The sequence below is a fragment of the Carcharodon carcharias genome, chromosome 3, assembly GCF_017639515.1.
Source record: "Carcharodon carcharias isolate sCarCar2 chromosome 3, sCarCar2.pri, whole genome shotgun sequence".
Lineage (NCBI taxonomy): Eukaryota > Metazoa > Chordata > Chondrichthyes > Lamniformes > Lamnidae > Carcharodon > Carcharodon carcharias.
In genome coordinates this window covers 7,284,128-7,296,169 of record NC_054469.1, presented here as the reverse complement: position 1 = coordinate 7,296,169, position 12,042 = coordinate 7,284,128, and the positions used below count along the sequence as shown (strand labels likewise).

Genomic DNA, 12,042 nt, shown 5'->3' with positions numbered 1-12,042 from the left:
TTCACCACCAACTACTTGGCCAATTTTTGTATCATCTGCAAATTTCCCAATCCTGCCTCCCGCATTTAAGTCTAAAGCATTAATATATACAATAGACAGCAAGGGCCTCAACACTAAGCCCTGTGGAACACTACCTGAAACAGTTTCCCATTTGCAAAAACATCCCTTGACCATTACCCTTCGTTTCCTGTCACTGAGCCAATGTTGTGTCACTTTCCTGACCAGTCTGGCATGTGGGACCTTGTCAAATGCCTTAATGAAATCCACATAGACAACATCCGCTGCACTACCCTCATCAATCCTCTTTGTTACTTCCTCAAAAAATTCTTTTAAGTTAGTAAGGCAGGATCTTCCCCCAGCAAAACCATGCTGACTATCCCTGATCAATCTGTGCCTTTCTTAGTCTGGTAGATGGAGTTAAGATACAAGTTAACCATGATCTAATTGAATGACAGAACAGGCTCGAAGGGCTGAATGGCCTCCTGTTTCTATATTCCTCCAACTTGATTAAAGTTTCACATTGAACTATAACTTTTAAATGATTTATGGCTAGTTATTTACTTTGGCTATTAGATGTTGGAATGGCTGCCGAGTTTTTCACATGCAACACGATTTTCATATCTAGTTGCTGCTAAGCACTAAAGGAAAAGGTTGACTAAGACGAGGAAGAAAAGAATAGAATGATATGGTGATAGGGTGACATGGAGCAGAACAGGAGGAGGTTCATCAGCATGGACCCGATAGGCCAAATGGCCTGTTTCTGAGGTGTAAAATGCTCTGTAATAACTGCATACTTAATGGGTGGCAGTTAAAAGTGAGTACCCACAACTAATTAAAATTCAGATTAATCAAGCACGTTTTTCCAGTAGACTAATTTGGTCCCCTAAATGTGTCAAAAGTTAGATGCAACTTTTTAAAATTATTCTTCCCTCACCTGTTCTCGGACTCTGTGTACGTGTGTTTGTTTGTCGATGTGTGTATCACAGTGTGACCAGAGCACCTTTACCCTCACACCTCCACCATTGATGTTGTGGAGTTAAAAAGAATTGAAAAGAAAAAACTTGCATTTCTATAGCACCTCACGTGACCACCTGATGTCCCTAAGTGCTTTACATTGAATGAGGTATTTTTGAAGTATAGTCCCACAAGAGCAATATGTTAAAGACTTGCTAAGCTATTTTAGCAATGTTAGCAATAAATTTTGACCAAGACACTGGGGAGATCTCCCCTGCTCTTCAAAATAGTGACCCTGGAATCTTTTTTGTCCACCTGAGAAGGCAGACGGGACTTTATTTTAACATCGCGTCCAAATTTTGGCAGTTCGAACAGTGCAACTCAGCTTCAGTATTGCCCCTCTGACCGTGCGGCGCTCCCTCAGTGCTGCCCTTCCGACTGTGCGGCACTCCGTCGGCGCTGGCCCTCCAATCATGCGGTGGTCCCTCAGCACTGACCCTCCAATGGAGCGGCACTCTCTCGGCGCTGGCCTACCGACCATGCAGCGCCCCCTCACCCAGTATTGCCCTTCCGACCGTGCGGCACTCCCTCGGTGCTGGCCCTCTGACCATGCGGCGCTCCCTCACTCAGCACTGCCCCTCTGACTGTGCGGCACTCCCTCAGTGCTGGCCCTCCGACCATGCGGCGCTCCCTCACTCGGCACTGCCCCTCTGACTGTGCGGCGTTCCCTCGGTGCTGGCCCTCCGACCATGCGGTGCTCCCTCACTCAGCATTGCCCCTCTGACTGTGCGGCATTCCCTCGGTGCCCTGTCGACAGGGCCACCTTCACTTGGCACTGCCCCGCCAATCCTTGTGCACTCCCTTGGCATGACACAGTTGGGGTTTGCTTGGTAATGTGCTTAAGTCTCTTGAATGGAGCTTGAACCTGTATCTTCTGACCTTGAGACATGACACAGTGCAACGCTTTGAGCCTTGGCTGATACTGTCCGATGGGGGATGGTAATTTCCTTCCAGCCTGCTCTCAACCTCTCCACTGTAATTCATGACTGGGAATTGTTTCACAACAACTATGAGGGCTCATAAGGAGTGAGCCCGCTTCCTGACCCCGTCCAGCTAGGAATCTATAGCATCTTTCTGTCATGATGTGTGGAGCAATTATCCTGATTTGTGTTGTTTTTTAATTCTCTCATCGGACCTGTAGCTTCGACTAATAGACTGGGGTCTGGCAGAGTTTTACCATCCAGGGCAGGAGTACAATGTACGGGTGGCATCCAGATACTTCAAGGGGCCCGAGCTTTTGGTCGACTATCAGGTATGTTAACGAAGGGCTAGACTGTTAGTGTCTTAACTGGACAAAATAATGGACAGGAAAACACTAGCTGGTCCATCAAGCCTGTCCCATGCCTCTTAACAGAGAGGGCATCATGACTACACATAGGCCTGTAAACCAATGAGGGCCGGAGAGTATCCCTATTGAGAGATAGATGCTTTGCAACAACTCACCAAGGCTCCTTCCAAACCCATGACTCGACCACCTAGAAGGTCAAGGGCAGCAGATGCATGGGAACATCACCATCTGCAAGTTCACCTCCAAGCCACACACCATCCCCATCCTGACCTGAGACTATATTGCTGTTCCTTCAGTTATAATCTTGGAGTTCCCTTCCTAACTGAGTATCAGTGTGCAGGTTGTTGCTGAGTAAGTGCCATTTGATAGCAATGTTCCAGAGAAAACAGACCCAGCTTCTTGAGCCTATCTAAGTAAGTGAGGCTCTTTAAGTAGGAATCAATCTTGTAACTCTCACTCTGGAAACTCTTGTAGGAAACCTGACCACCAGTTTGCACACAGCAAGATCCCACATAAGGCAATGAGATAAGGACCAGATTACCTGTTCTCGTGATGTTTGTTGAGGAATAATTAGTGACCAGGACACCAGGAGGATATTCTGTGCTCTTCTTTGAAATAATGTTGTGGAATTTTTTTACATCCACTTGAGAGGGGCTAATATGGCCTTGGTTTAATGTCTTATCTGAGAGAGGACATCTCCCCCAATGCAGCTCATGTTCAGTACTGACATTAACCTGGATTATTTGCTCAAACCAGTAGAGTGGGATTTAAACCCTTTGAATTCAGAGGCAAAAGTGCTCAGTGAATCACAGAATTGTTATGGTGCAAGAGGCCATTTGGCCCATCATGTCTGCACTGGCTCTCCAAATGAACAATTCCCTTAGTGCCATTTCCCCATCTTTTCTTGTAACCCTGCACATCCTTCCTTTTCAGATAACAGTGTAATTTCCTTTTGAATGCTTCAATTGAACCTACCTCCAACATACTGTCAGGCAGTGCATTCCAGACCCTAACCACTTGCTGTGTGAAAAAGATTTTCCTCATATTGCTTTTGCATCCCTTTGCCAATTACTGTAAATCTGTGCCTTCTTGTTCTTGATCCTTTCATATGTAGGAACATCAAGCCTCCAGAGGTTTTTTATATAAATTAAACATTTATTAATTTAACAAGGAATTAAACACATAGACATGTCTACAAATTACTGCCATAATAAGTTTTAAACAAACCCACCAAATTAATCACCCCTAGTAAATCTTCACCAAGGCAACAATAACCCATAGACTGTAAACAGACACCAAGAAAAGCACATTTTATCTTACAAATTCAAAATGAAGTTCCTTTCAATTTGGTTCCTTCGTACAGTTGTAGGCTTACAGGCAGCATGCCTCTGACTCACACACACAAAATTCTTTCCTGTATATACCTAGCCTTCCCTTTGAATGTAAATTCTCATTGTATCACCAAACCCTTTGAACTCCACCTCTTCTAACAATAAAACCCCTTTCATAGTACCAATTTTATTAGTAATATAAACATATTGCATGGTGTCTCCTAGCTAGGTGTAAGATTCCACCCTCAGTCTTTGAATGGTTTATTTAACAAAATCCAAATGTACCCTCTACCTTACTATATAGCATCTCAAAACTACTATACATCAAAGCGCCCAGACTAGCTGGCTTTAATCCAATTAAGCCACACACACTCACACCCACAGACACAGACCCTATCACAAGTCCAATTTAAAATAATTTCCAATAACATATATTAATATCTTCATGACAACTATTAATAAAACCCAGTATGCTTTATTAACCATGCTCTCAACCTGTCCTGCCACCTTCGATGACTTATTCACATATACACCCAGGTCCCTCTGCTCCTGCACCTCTTTAGAATTGTACCCTTTGTTTTATATCACCTTTGCGTTCTTCCTACCAAAATGAATCATGTCACATTTCTCCACATTGAACTTCATCTATCTGCCCATTCCACCAACTTGTCTGTGTCCTCTTGAAGTTTTACACTGTCCTCCTCACAGTTCACAATACTTCCAAGCTTAGTATCATTCGCAAACTTTGAAATTGTGCCCTGGACACCAAGGTCTAAGTCATTAATATATATTAGGAAGAACAAACGTCCCAACACTGACCCCTGGGGAACTTCACTACAAACCTTTCTCTAGCCCAAAAAACCTCTATTAACCATTACTCTGTTTCCTGTTGCTCAGCCAATTTTGTATCCTTGTTGCTACTATCTTTTTTTATTCCATGAGCTATAACTTTTCCCATAAGTCTGTTGCGCTACACTATATCAAATGCCAATTGCAACAACCTTACCTTCATCAGTCCTCTCTGTCACCTCTTCAAACAACTCCAGGAATTTAGTTAAACATACTTTTCCCTCAACAAATCCATGCTAGCTTTCCAGACTTAATCTGCATTTGTCCATGTGATGATTAATATTGTTCCGGATTATTGTTTCAAGAGGTGCCCCCATCATCAAAGTTAAATTCAATGGCCTATAGTTGCTGTTAATATTCCTGTTCCTCTCGCACTCTCTCAGTGTTAATGGCCTCGCTGCTCCTCTCTCACACTCTGTTAATGGCCTTGCTGCTCTTGCACTCTCACTGTTAATGGCCCCACTGCTCCTCACACACACACACTGTTAATGACCCTGCTGCTCCTCCCACCTACTCTCTGTGTGAATGGCCTGTGTTGCCTACAGTCTTTTAACACTGTCTCCGAACAATGCTTCAGTCACAACGAGTTACATTAAGCAGCACGTCTAAGCATAACAGCATTGCTTTCCAATGCGGAAGTGCCGTTTTAGCAAATTTCACCTGATGTACACTGGCTAACTCTGCTTCTATTGCTGGGACCTGACAACACAGCATTACCCTGTTTTCCCGGCCGCACACACTTGTGCGTACCCGCAACTTTTACATGGGTTAATTGGAGAAGCTGGAGCTGTTCTCCTCAGAAGGTTAAAAAGAGATTTGATAGAAGTACTGGTATTCAAAATCATGAGGGGTCTGGACAGAGTAGATAGAAACCATTCCCCTTGGCGGTAGGACCGAGAACCGGACAAGCAGGTTGACCAACCATTCTGGGATTTATGGGATTGCCTCGTAATTGGGGCGGAAGTCACATGTCCCGGGTTGTTTAAGGCCAGAACACGGCTTTTCCTGTATTTCCAATGTTGGAGCTTTGCACATGCCCAATAGGCACCGTCCTCTGTGGTCTCCTCTCGGCTGGCATAAAAAGCTCTCGCAGAAGACCAACCCCCACCCCACCCCACCCCTCCGATGTGTGCCTTCAATTCTTCACCAGGAGCTGGTCACCTTGTTGACAAAAAGAACCAGAGGTGACATGAGGAAAACCTTAATTAGACAGCGAATGATTAGGATCTGGAATAAACTATTTGAGAGTGTGGGGGAGGCAGGGTCAATCAAGGCATTCAAAAGGGAATTGGATAATTATCTGCAGAGAAATATTTGGAGAAAATAAGCTAATCCCAGTTGACCATAATGCAGTGTTAACTAACTAACTAACTAAATCTCTTGTTCTTTCCTAGATGTATGACTACAGTCTAGACATGTGGAGTTTAGGTTGTATGCTGGCCAGCATGATCTTCAGAAAGGAACCCTTCTTCCACGGACACGACAACTATGATCAGGTGATAGCTCATCACCTTTATGTTCCAGATACATCAAACTACCTGTAGAGAGAGTTTTATACAATAGACTCTTCCCCTCACCCATTATCTGCCCGTTTCCCTGTGAGCATTATTAATTTACTAGCAAGAAAGAAAACAAGGGTTGCTGACTGATCCACTAAACTCTGCATGATCAGCCTACCTCAGCCATCATAGTTAATGATTTTGCCAAATTCTGATAATTCTTGGTTATGCTGTACATTATTCTAAAAGAGGAAGAGACACAGTAGGCCAGGCAGCCTATCTCTCTTGTTCTGTATCTCGCTCGCTTTCTCTCACTCTCACATGCTGTTTGCTGTACCTGCAAGCATTTTTTCTCCCTCTATGTGTCTCATTCTCGAGCGTACCCTCTCTCTACATCCCCTTTAGCACACCACCCCCACCCTCGGCTGAACTTACTTCACCCAAAAAGTCGAATGCTAAATCTTATTTTCACCACAGAGTGATGCAGCACGAGACAGAAAGAGGCTATTTGCCCCACTAGGCCTGTGCCAGCTCTTTGAAAGAGCTATTTAATTAGTCCCACTCTCCTTTTTCCCTATAGCCCTGCAATTTTCTTCCCTTCAAATATTCATCCAATCTTCTTTTGAAAGATATTATTGAATCTGCTTCCACCACTCTTTCAGGCAGCAAGTTCCAGATCACAACTTGCTGTGTACAAAAAGGTTTCCTCATGTTACCCTTGGTCCTTTGGCCACTTATCTGAAATTAGTTTCCTTTAGTTACTGACCCTTCTGCCACAGGTAACATTTCAAAGCTCTTCCTGATTTTGGACATCCATCTAATTATATGAAATCTCCCATTAACCTTACATATGAACATAGGAATTAGTAGCAGGAGTTGGCCATCCAACCCCTCGAGCCTGCTCCGCCATTGAGTAAGATCATGGCCGATCTGATTGTGGCCTCAGCTCCACATTCCGCCTACCCCAGATAACCTTTGACTCCTTCATTGACCCTGCCTCCATCGCTCTCTGGGGAGACAGTTTGAAAGATTCACAAACCTTGGAGAGAGAGAAATTTTAAATGGGCGACTTCTTATTTTTAAACTGTGTCCTCTAGTTCTAGTCTCTCCCACCAGGAGAACCATCCTTTCAGCATCCACCCTGTCAAGTCCCTTCTCGGCTCTAAGGAGAACAATCCCAGCTTCTCCAGTCTCTCCACATTAACTGACATTCCCCATCCCTGGTGAGTACGTACACAGAACTTTGAAGATGGCAAGGTAAGTTGAGAGAGTACTCAGTAAAGCATATGGGATTCTGGGTGTCTTCAAATTCTTCCTAAAGTGTGGTGTCCAGAATTGGATGCAATACTGCACCTGAGGCCTAACCAGTGAATTGTAACAGCATAGTCTAAGTTCCTTAATTTTTTACTCAATGCCCCTGTGAGCCAAGGCTCCCAAAGACCTATAAACTAGCTTCTTAAGTGTCCTTCCACCTGTACATACACCCCTAGGACTCTCTGTTTCTGCACCGACTTTAGAATTGTACTGTTTAGTTTATATTGTCTCTCCTCATTCTTCCAACCAGTATGTATCATTTCATACCCCTCTGCATTAAATTGCAGGCACCGTGTGCCTGTCCATTTCACCAGCCTGTCTGTGTCCTCCTGGAGTCTCCATACTGTTCTGTGCTATCTACAGACTTTGAAATGATGTTCTGTTGACCTAGATCCAGGTCGTTGATATATTGTTCACTTGTTTCCAGTTGGTTAGAATTGCGAAGGTGCTGGGTACAGAAGACTTGTACGATTATATTGACAAATACAACATCGAGCTAGACCCACGCTTTAATGATATTTTGGGCAGGTGAGTCCTCGTGGTTTTTATTTATTCATTGAAACCTGAAGGGATTTTTTTTTCAGTTATGGGATGTGGGTGTCGCTGGCTAGGCCAGCATTTATTGCCCACCCCTAATTGCCCTTATTCAGAGGGCATTTAAAAGTCAACCACATTGCTGTGGGTCTGGAGTCACACGTAGGCTAGACCAGGTAAAGATGGCAGATTTCCTTCCCTAAAGGACATTAGTGAACCAGATGGGTTTTTACGACAATCGCCGATGGTTTCGTGGTCATCATTAGACTTAAAAGTTCCAGGTTTTTGTTGAATTCATGTTTTTCCATCTGCCGTGGTGGGATTCGAACCTGGGTCTCTGGAATACTAGTCCAGTGACACTACCTCTATTCCACTGGCCTAGAGGAAGTATTTATAGCGAGACTGGAGCCTCCTTCCTCCTCATCCTTGCCTCTGTGCATCCGCTTCAGGACATCAGTGCAAAAGAGGGCATGTTACTACTATACTGGGGCTCGAGCCTACGGCCTTGTAACACCGAGGGTACTGTTTATGCTCCCATAGAACCAGAGACCAGCACCAGTGCCTTCAGCAAGGGAGAAGACCACCTATATGGTGGAAAGATGGTCCTGCTCCATGGCTTCTGCCAACACACTCCTGTCCAGCGCTGGACAAATGCAAGGAAAATCTCTGCAACTGCCCTCTTCCCCCACCCACTCTTCTTTCTATCTCAATCCTCCATTCAGCTGAAGCATGTTCAAATCCCTCTAGTTTTTTGGGGAGATTTTTGGTTCGTTCAAGAGGTTTTTGGTCACTTTTAGGCCCAGGTTGCAGACACTTGGGAAGGTATTGTTTTAAGGAGCTTCTTAAAGGAGGATGGATTTAGGGAAGGGAATTTCAGAGTTTGACATCTAGACAGCTAAAACCACGGCCATTAATTGTGAAACAAAGACATTGGGTGTGGGGATGTTGGTGGGGGATGCTCAAGATAATTGGAGGAAAGCAGATCTCAAGCTGTTGAAGGGCTGAAGGAGGTTACAGAGATGGAGGTGGGGGGAGGAAGTGGTAAGGGCGTGGAGGGATTTGAACATGCTTCAGCTGAATGGAGGATTGAGATAGAAAGAAGAGTGGGTGGGGGAAGAGGGCAGTTGCAGAGATTTTCCTTGCATTTGTCCAGCGCTGGACAGGAGTGTGTTGGCAGAAGCCATGGAGCAGGACCATCTTTCCACCATATAGGTGGTCTTCTCCCTTGCTGAAGGCACTGGTGCTGGTCTCTGGTTCTACGGGAGCTGGTCACACACTGTTACCTCAACCAACCATTTTTATATTCTTTCATGGGACATAGATGTCACTGGCTGGACTAGAATTGATTGCCCATCCCTAATTGCCCTTGAGAAGGTGGTGGTGAGCTGGCTTCCTGAGCTGCTGCAATCCCTGTAGTGTGGGTACACTCACAGTGCTGTTTGGGAGGGAGTTCATCACATCCGAGCCTGGCCTTATTCTTACCATTTGTCCACGTGTGCTTGTAGAGCAGAGAGTACTGAATGGGGCCAGGAATGAGAAGCAACCCTGGCTAATATTTCCCTTCCTGTATATGTTACAAATTACTGCAATATCACTGTGCTCCTCTTGGTGGTGATGCTGAGCTGTTAGAACTGTAGGAACCCAGCAAAACATCAGGTGTACAGCATGGGGATTTTGCCATTCAGCTTCTCCAGGTGTACATGGGGATAAGGTCATTCAGCTCCTCCAGGTGTATAGCATGGAGATAAGGCCATTGAAACCCTCTAGTGTACTACCCTATTCAAAAGTGAACTGCATACTTTTCTTGAATTAAATTTTTAATCACAGACCCTCCAAATGGTCCTCATTAGCAGATATGTACCTATCAGCTTGGCTCCGTTCTTAACACACTTATCTCTAAATCAGGAGGTTTGGGTACAAAACTCGCTTCTGGCCTTGAGCCTAGGTTCTATCTTTCAGCTGAGATGTTGCAGTGTTTGCCCATTCTGGTGTTGAAGATCACACCGTACTAGTTCCCCAGTGACTGACCTGCATTCTCCCTACAATAATGCTACTAAAAATAGATTAATCATTTGTGTATCTCAGTGCTGCTTCTGGGATCTTGTTGTGTGCTTGTGCTGGTGCTGGTTCCATTTCCAGGATCTTGCCATGTGCCTGTGCTGTTCCCGGGATCTTGCCGTGTGCTGGTGCTGCTCCCGGGATCTTGCCGTGTGCTGGTGCTGCTCCCGGGATCTTGCCGTGTGCTGGTGCTGCTCCCGGGATCTTGCCGTGTGCTGGTGCTGCTCCCGGGATCTTGCCGTGTGCTGGTGCTGCTCCCAGGATCTTGCTGTGTGCTGGTGCTGTTCCCGGAAGCTTGCCAGGTGCTCATGCTATTCCCAGGATCTTGCTATGTGACAGCTGGCTGCAGGGTCTGTTGTATGACTGTACCTCAAAAATGCTTTAGGGGGTGCCTCTGAAGCACCGTAATATGATGGGTTTCCAATACTTGTTAACCTATCATCCCCTTTCATCTCCAGGCATTCTCGGAAGAGGTGGGAACGCTTTGTGCACAGTGAGAACCAGCACTTGGTCAGCTCAGAGGCCCTGGACTTCCTGGACAAGTTGCTTCGATATGATCACCAAGCACGGCTTACAGCGAGAGAGGCCATGGAACACCCTTACTTCTGTACGTCTCCCCCAGAGCATGCTGTAAAACACCAGTGGGTGGAGGAGGGAGAGAGTAAAGTGGCGGGTATCTGCGATAAAGTAATTGAAAATGCTGGAAGTGCGCGGCAGGATATTTTCCTCTCTCTTTGACGCTCACTAGCTAGGTGTATATTTCCAACCTGTAGCTGTACTGGGTTTAGAGTTGCACTGAGCTTTCGTACTAAACACTTGTAGCACTTAAAAAAAAACTTAAGAAATAGGAGCAGGATTAGGCTGTACAGTGCCTTGAGCCTGCTGTACCCTTCATTAAGATCAGGATTGATCTTCAACCTCAACTCCACTTTCCTGCTCTATCCCTCTATTTCTTATTCCAGTGCCCAAAAATCCGACAACCTCTGTCTTGAATACACTCGACAACTGCTCTGTGTGGTAGAGAATTCCCAAGATTCACAACACTCATATCGGTCCTAAATGGTGGACTCATTATCCTGAGACTGTGCTGTCTAGTTCTAGACTCTCCATCCAGGGCAAACATCCTCTCCAGAATCTTACACATTTTCAATGAGATCACTTCTTATCCTTCTAAGCTCCAGAGAATATAGACCCTTTCTACTCTATCTCAACCATATCTGACAATCTTCTTACCTTTCCGTTATTCTGTACACTGAACATTTTCCATGCAAATGACATGTGTATTGAGGGGAGATGATGATGTAGTGGTATTGTCACTGGGCTGGTAACCCAGAGACCAGGGTAATGCTCTGGGGACCCGGGTTCGAATCTCGCCACAACAGGTGGCGAAAACAATCTGAAATTAGATGACCACGAAACCATTGTTGATTGTCGTAAAAAACCCATCTGATTCACTAATGTCCATTAGGGAAGGAAATCTGCCTAGACGTGACTCCAGACCCGAGGGGAACATCCCAGCGACGCTCACATCCCGTGAACAAATAAAATAAAGTCAGAGGAAGCCACCTGGCTCATTACCTTCTTTTAGGGAAGGAAATCTGCTGTCCTTACCATGACACTCCCAACAGCCAACTCCAGACATCCCACAGCTGTACTCTTAAAAGCCTTCTGAAAGGAAGCAAGCCACTCAGTTCAAGGGCAATTCGGGATGGGCAATAAATACTGGCCTAGCCAGTGCTGCCCACATCCCATGAACAAATAAAAATAATTGCTTTCTCCCTGCTGACCTGGCAGTGTCAAACTGGATTTTAGAAACATAGAAACTAGGAGCAGGAGTTGGTCATTCAGCCCTTCGAGCCTGCTCCACCATTCAATATGATCATGGCTGATCCTCTATCTCAACGCCATACTCCCACACTTGACACCTTTTATCTGTCTATTTCCTTCTTAAATGTATCCAGTGACAGCCTTCTGTGGTAGAGAATGCCATAGATTCACCACCCTCTGAGTGAAAAAGTTTCTCCTCATCTCAGTCCTAAATGGTCTACCCCGTATCCTGGGATTGTGACCCCTTGTTCTAGACCCCCAGCCAGGGGAAACATCATCCCTACATCCAGCCTGGCCCGCCCTGTCAGAATATTGAGATCCCCCCCTG

The 12,042-nt window shown here is 45.3% G+C and overlaps 1 protein-coding gene across 4 annotated transcripts in view; it reads left to right on the top strand.

The window, feature by feature from the left end:
• The window catches only part of zgc:86598 (STKc_CK2_alpha domain-containing protein), a 99,703-nt gene that overhangs the window by 66,663 nt on the left and 20,998 nt on the right, over positions 1-12,042 (top strand). For 3 of the 4 annotated variants that reach the window (XM_041185125.1, XM_041185128.1, XM_041185129.1), the window contains exons 8-11: positions 2,156-2,266; positions 5,877-5,978; positions 7,723-7,823; positions 10,346-10,494. In XM_041185125.1, the coding sequence (XP_041041059.1) occupies positions 2,156-2,266; positions 5,877-5,978; positions 7,723-7,823; positions 10,346-10,494 (463 nt within the window). The remainder of the gene's footprint in view (positions 1-2,155; positions 2,267-5,876; positions 5,979-7,722; positions 7,824-10,345; positions 10,495-12,042) is intronic. The other variant, XM_041185127.1, reaches the window with a different exon arrangement.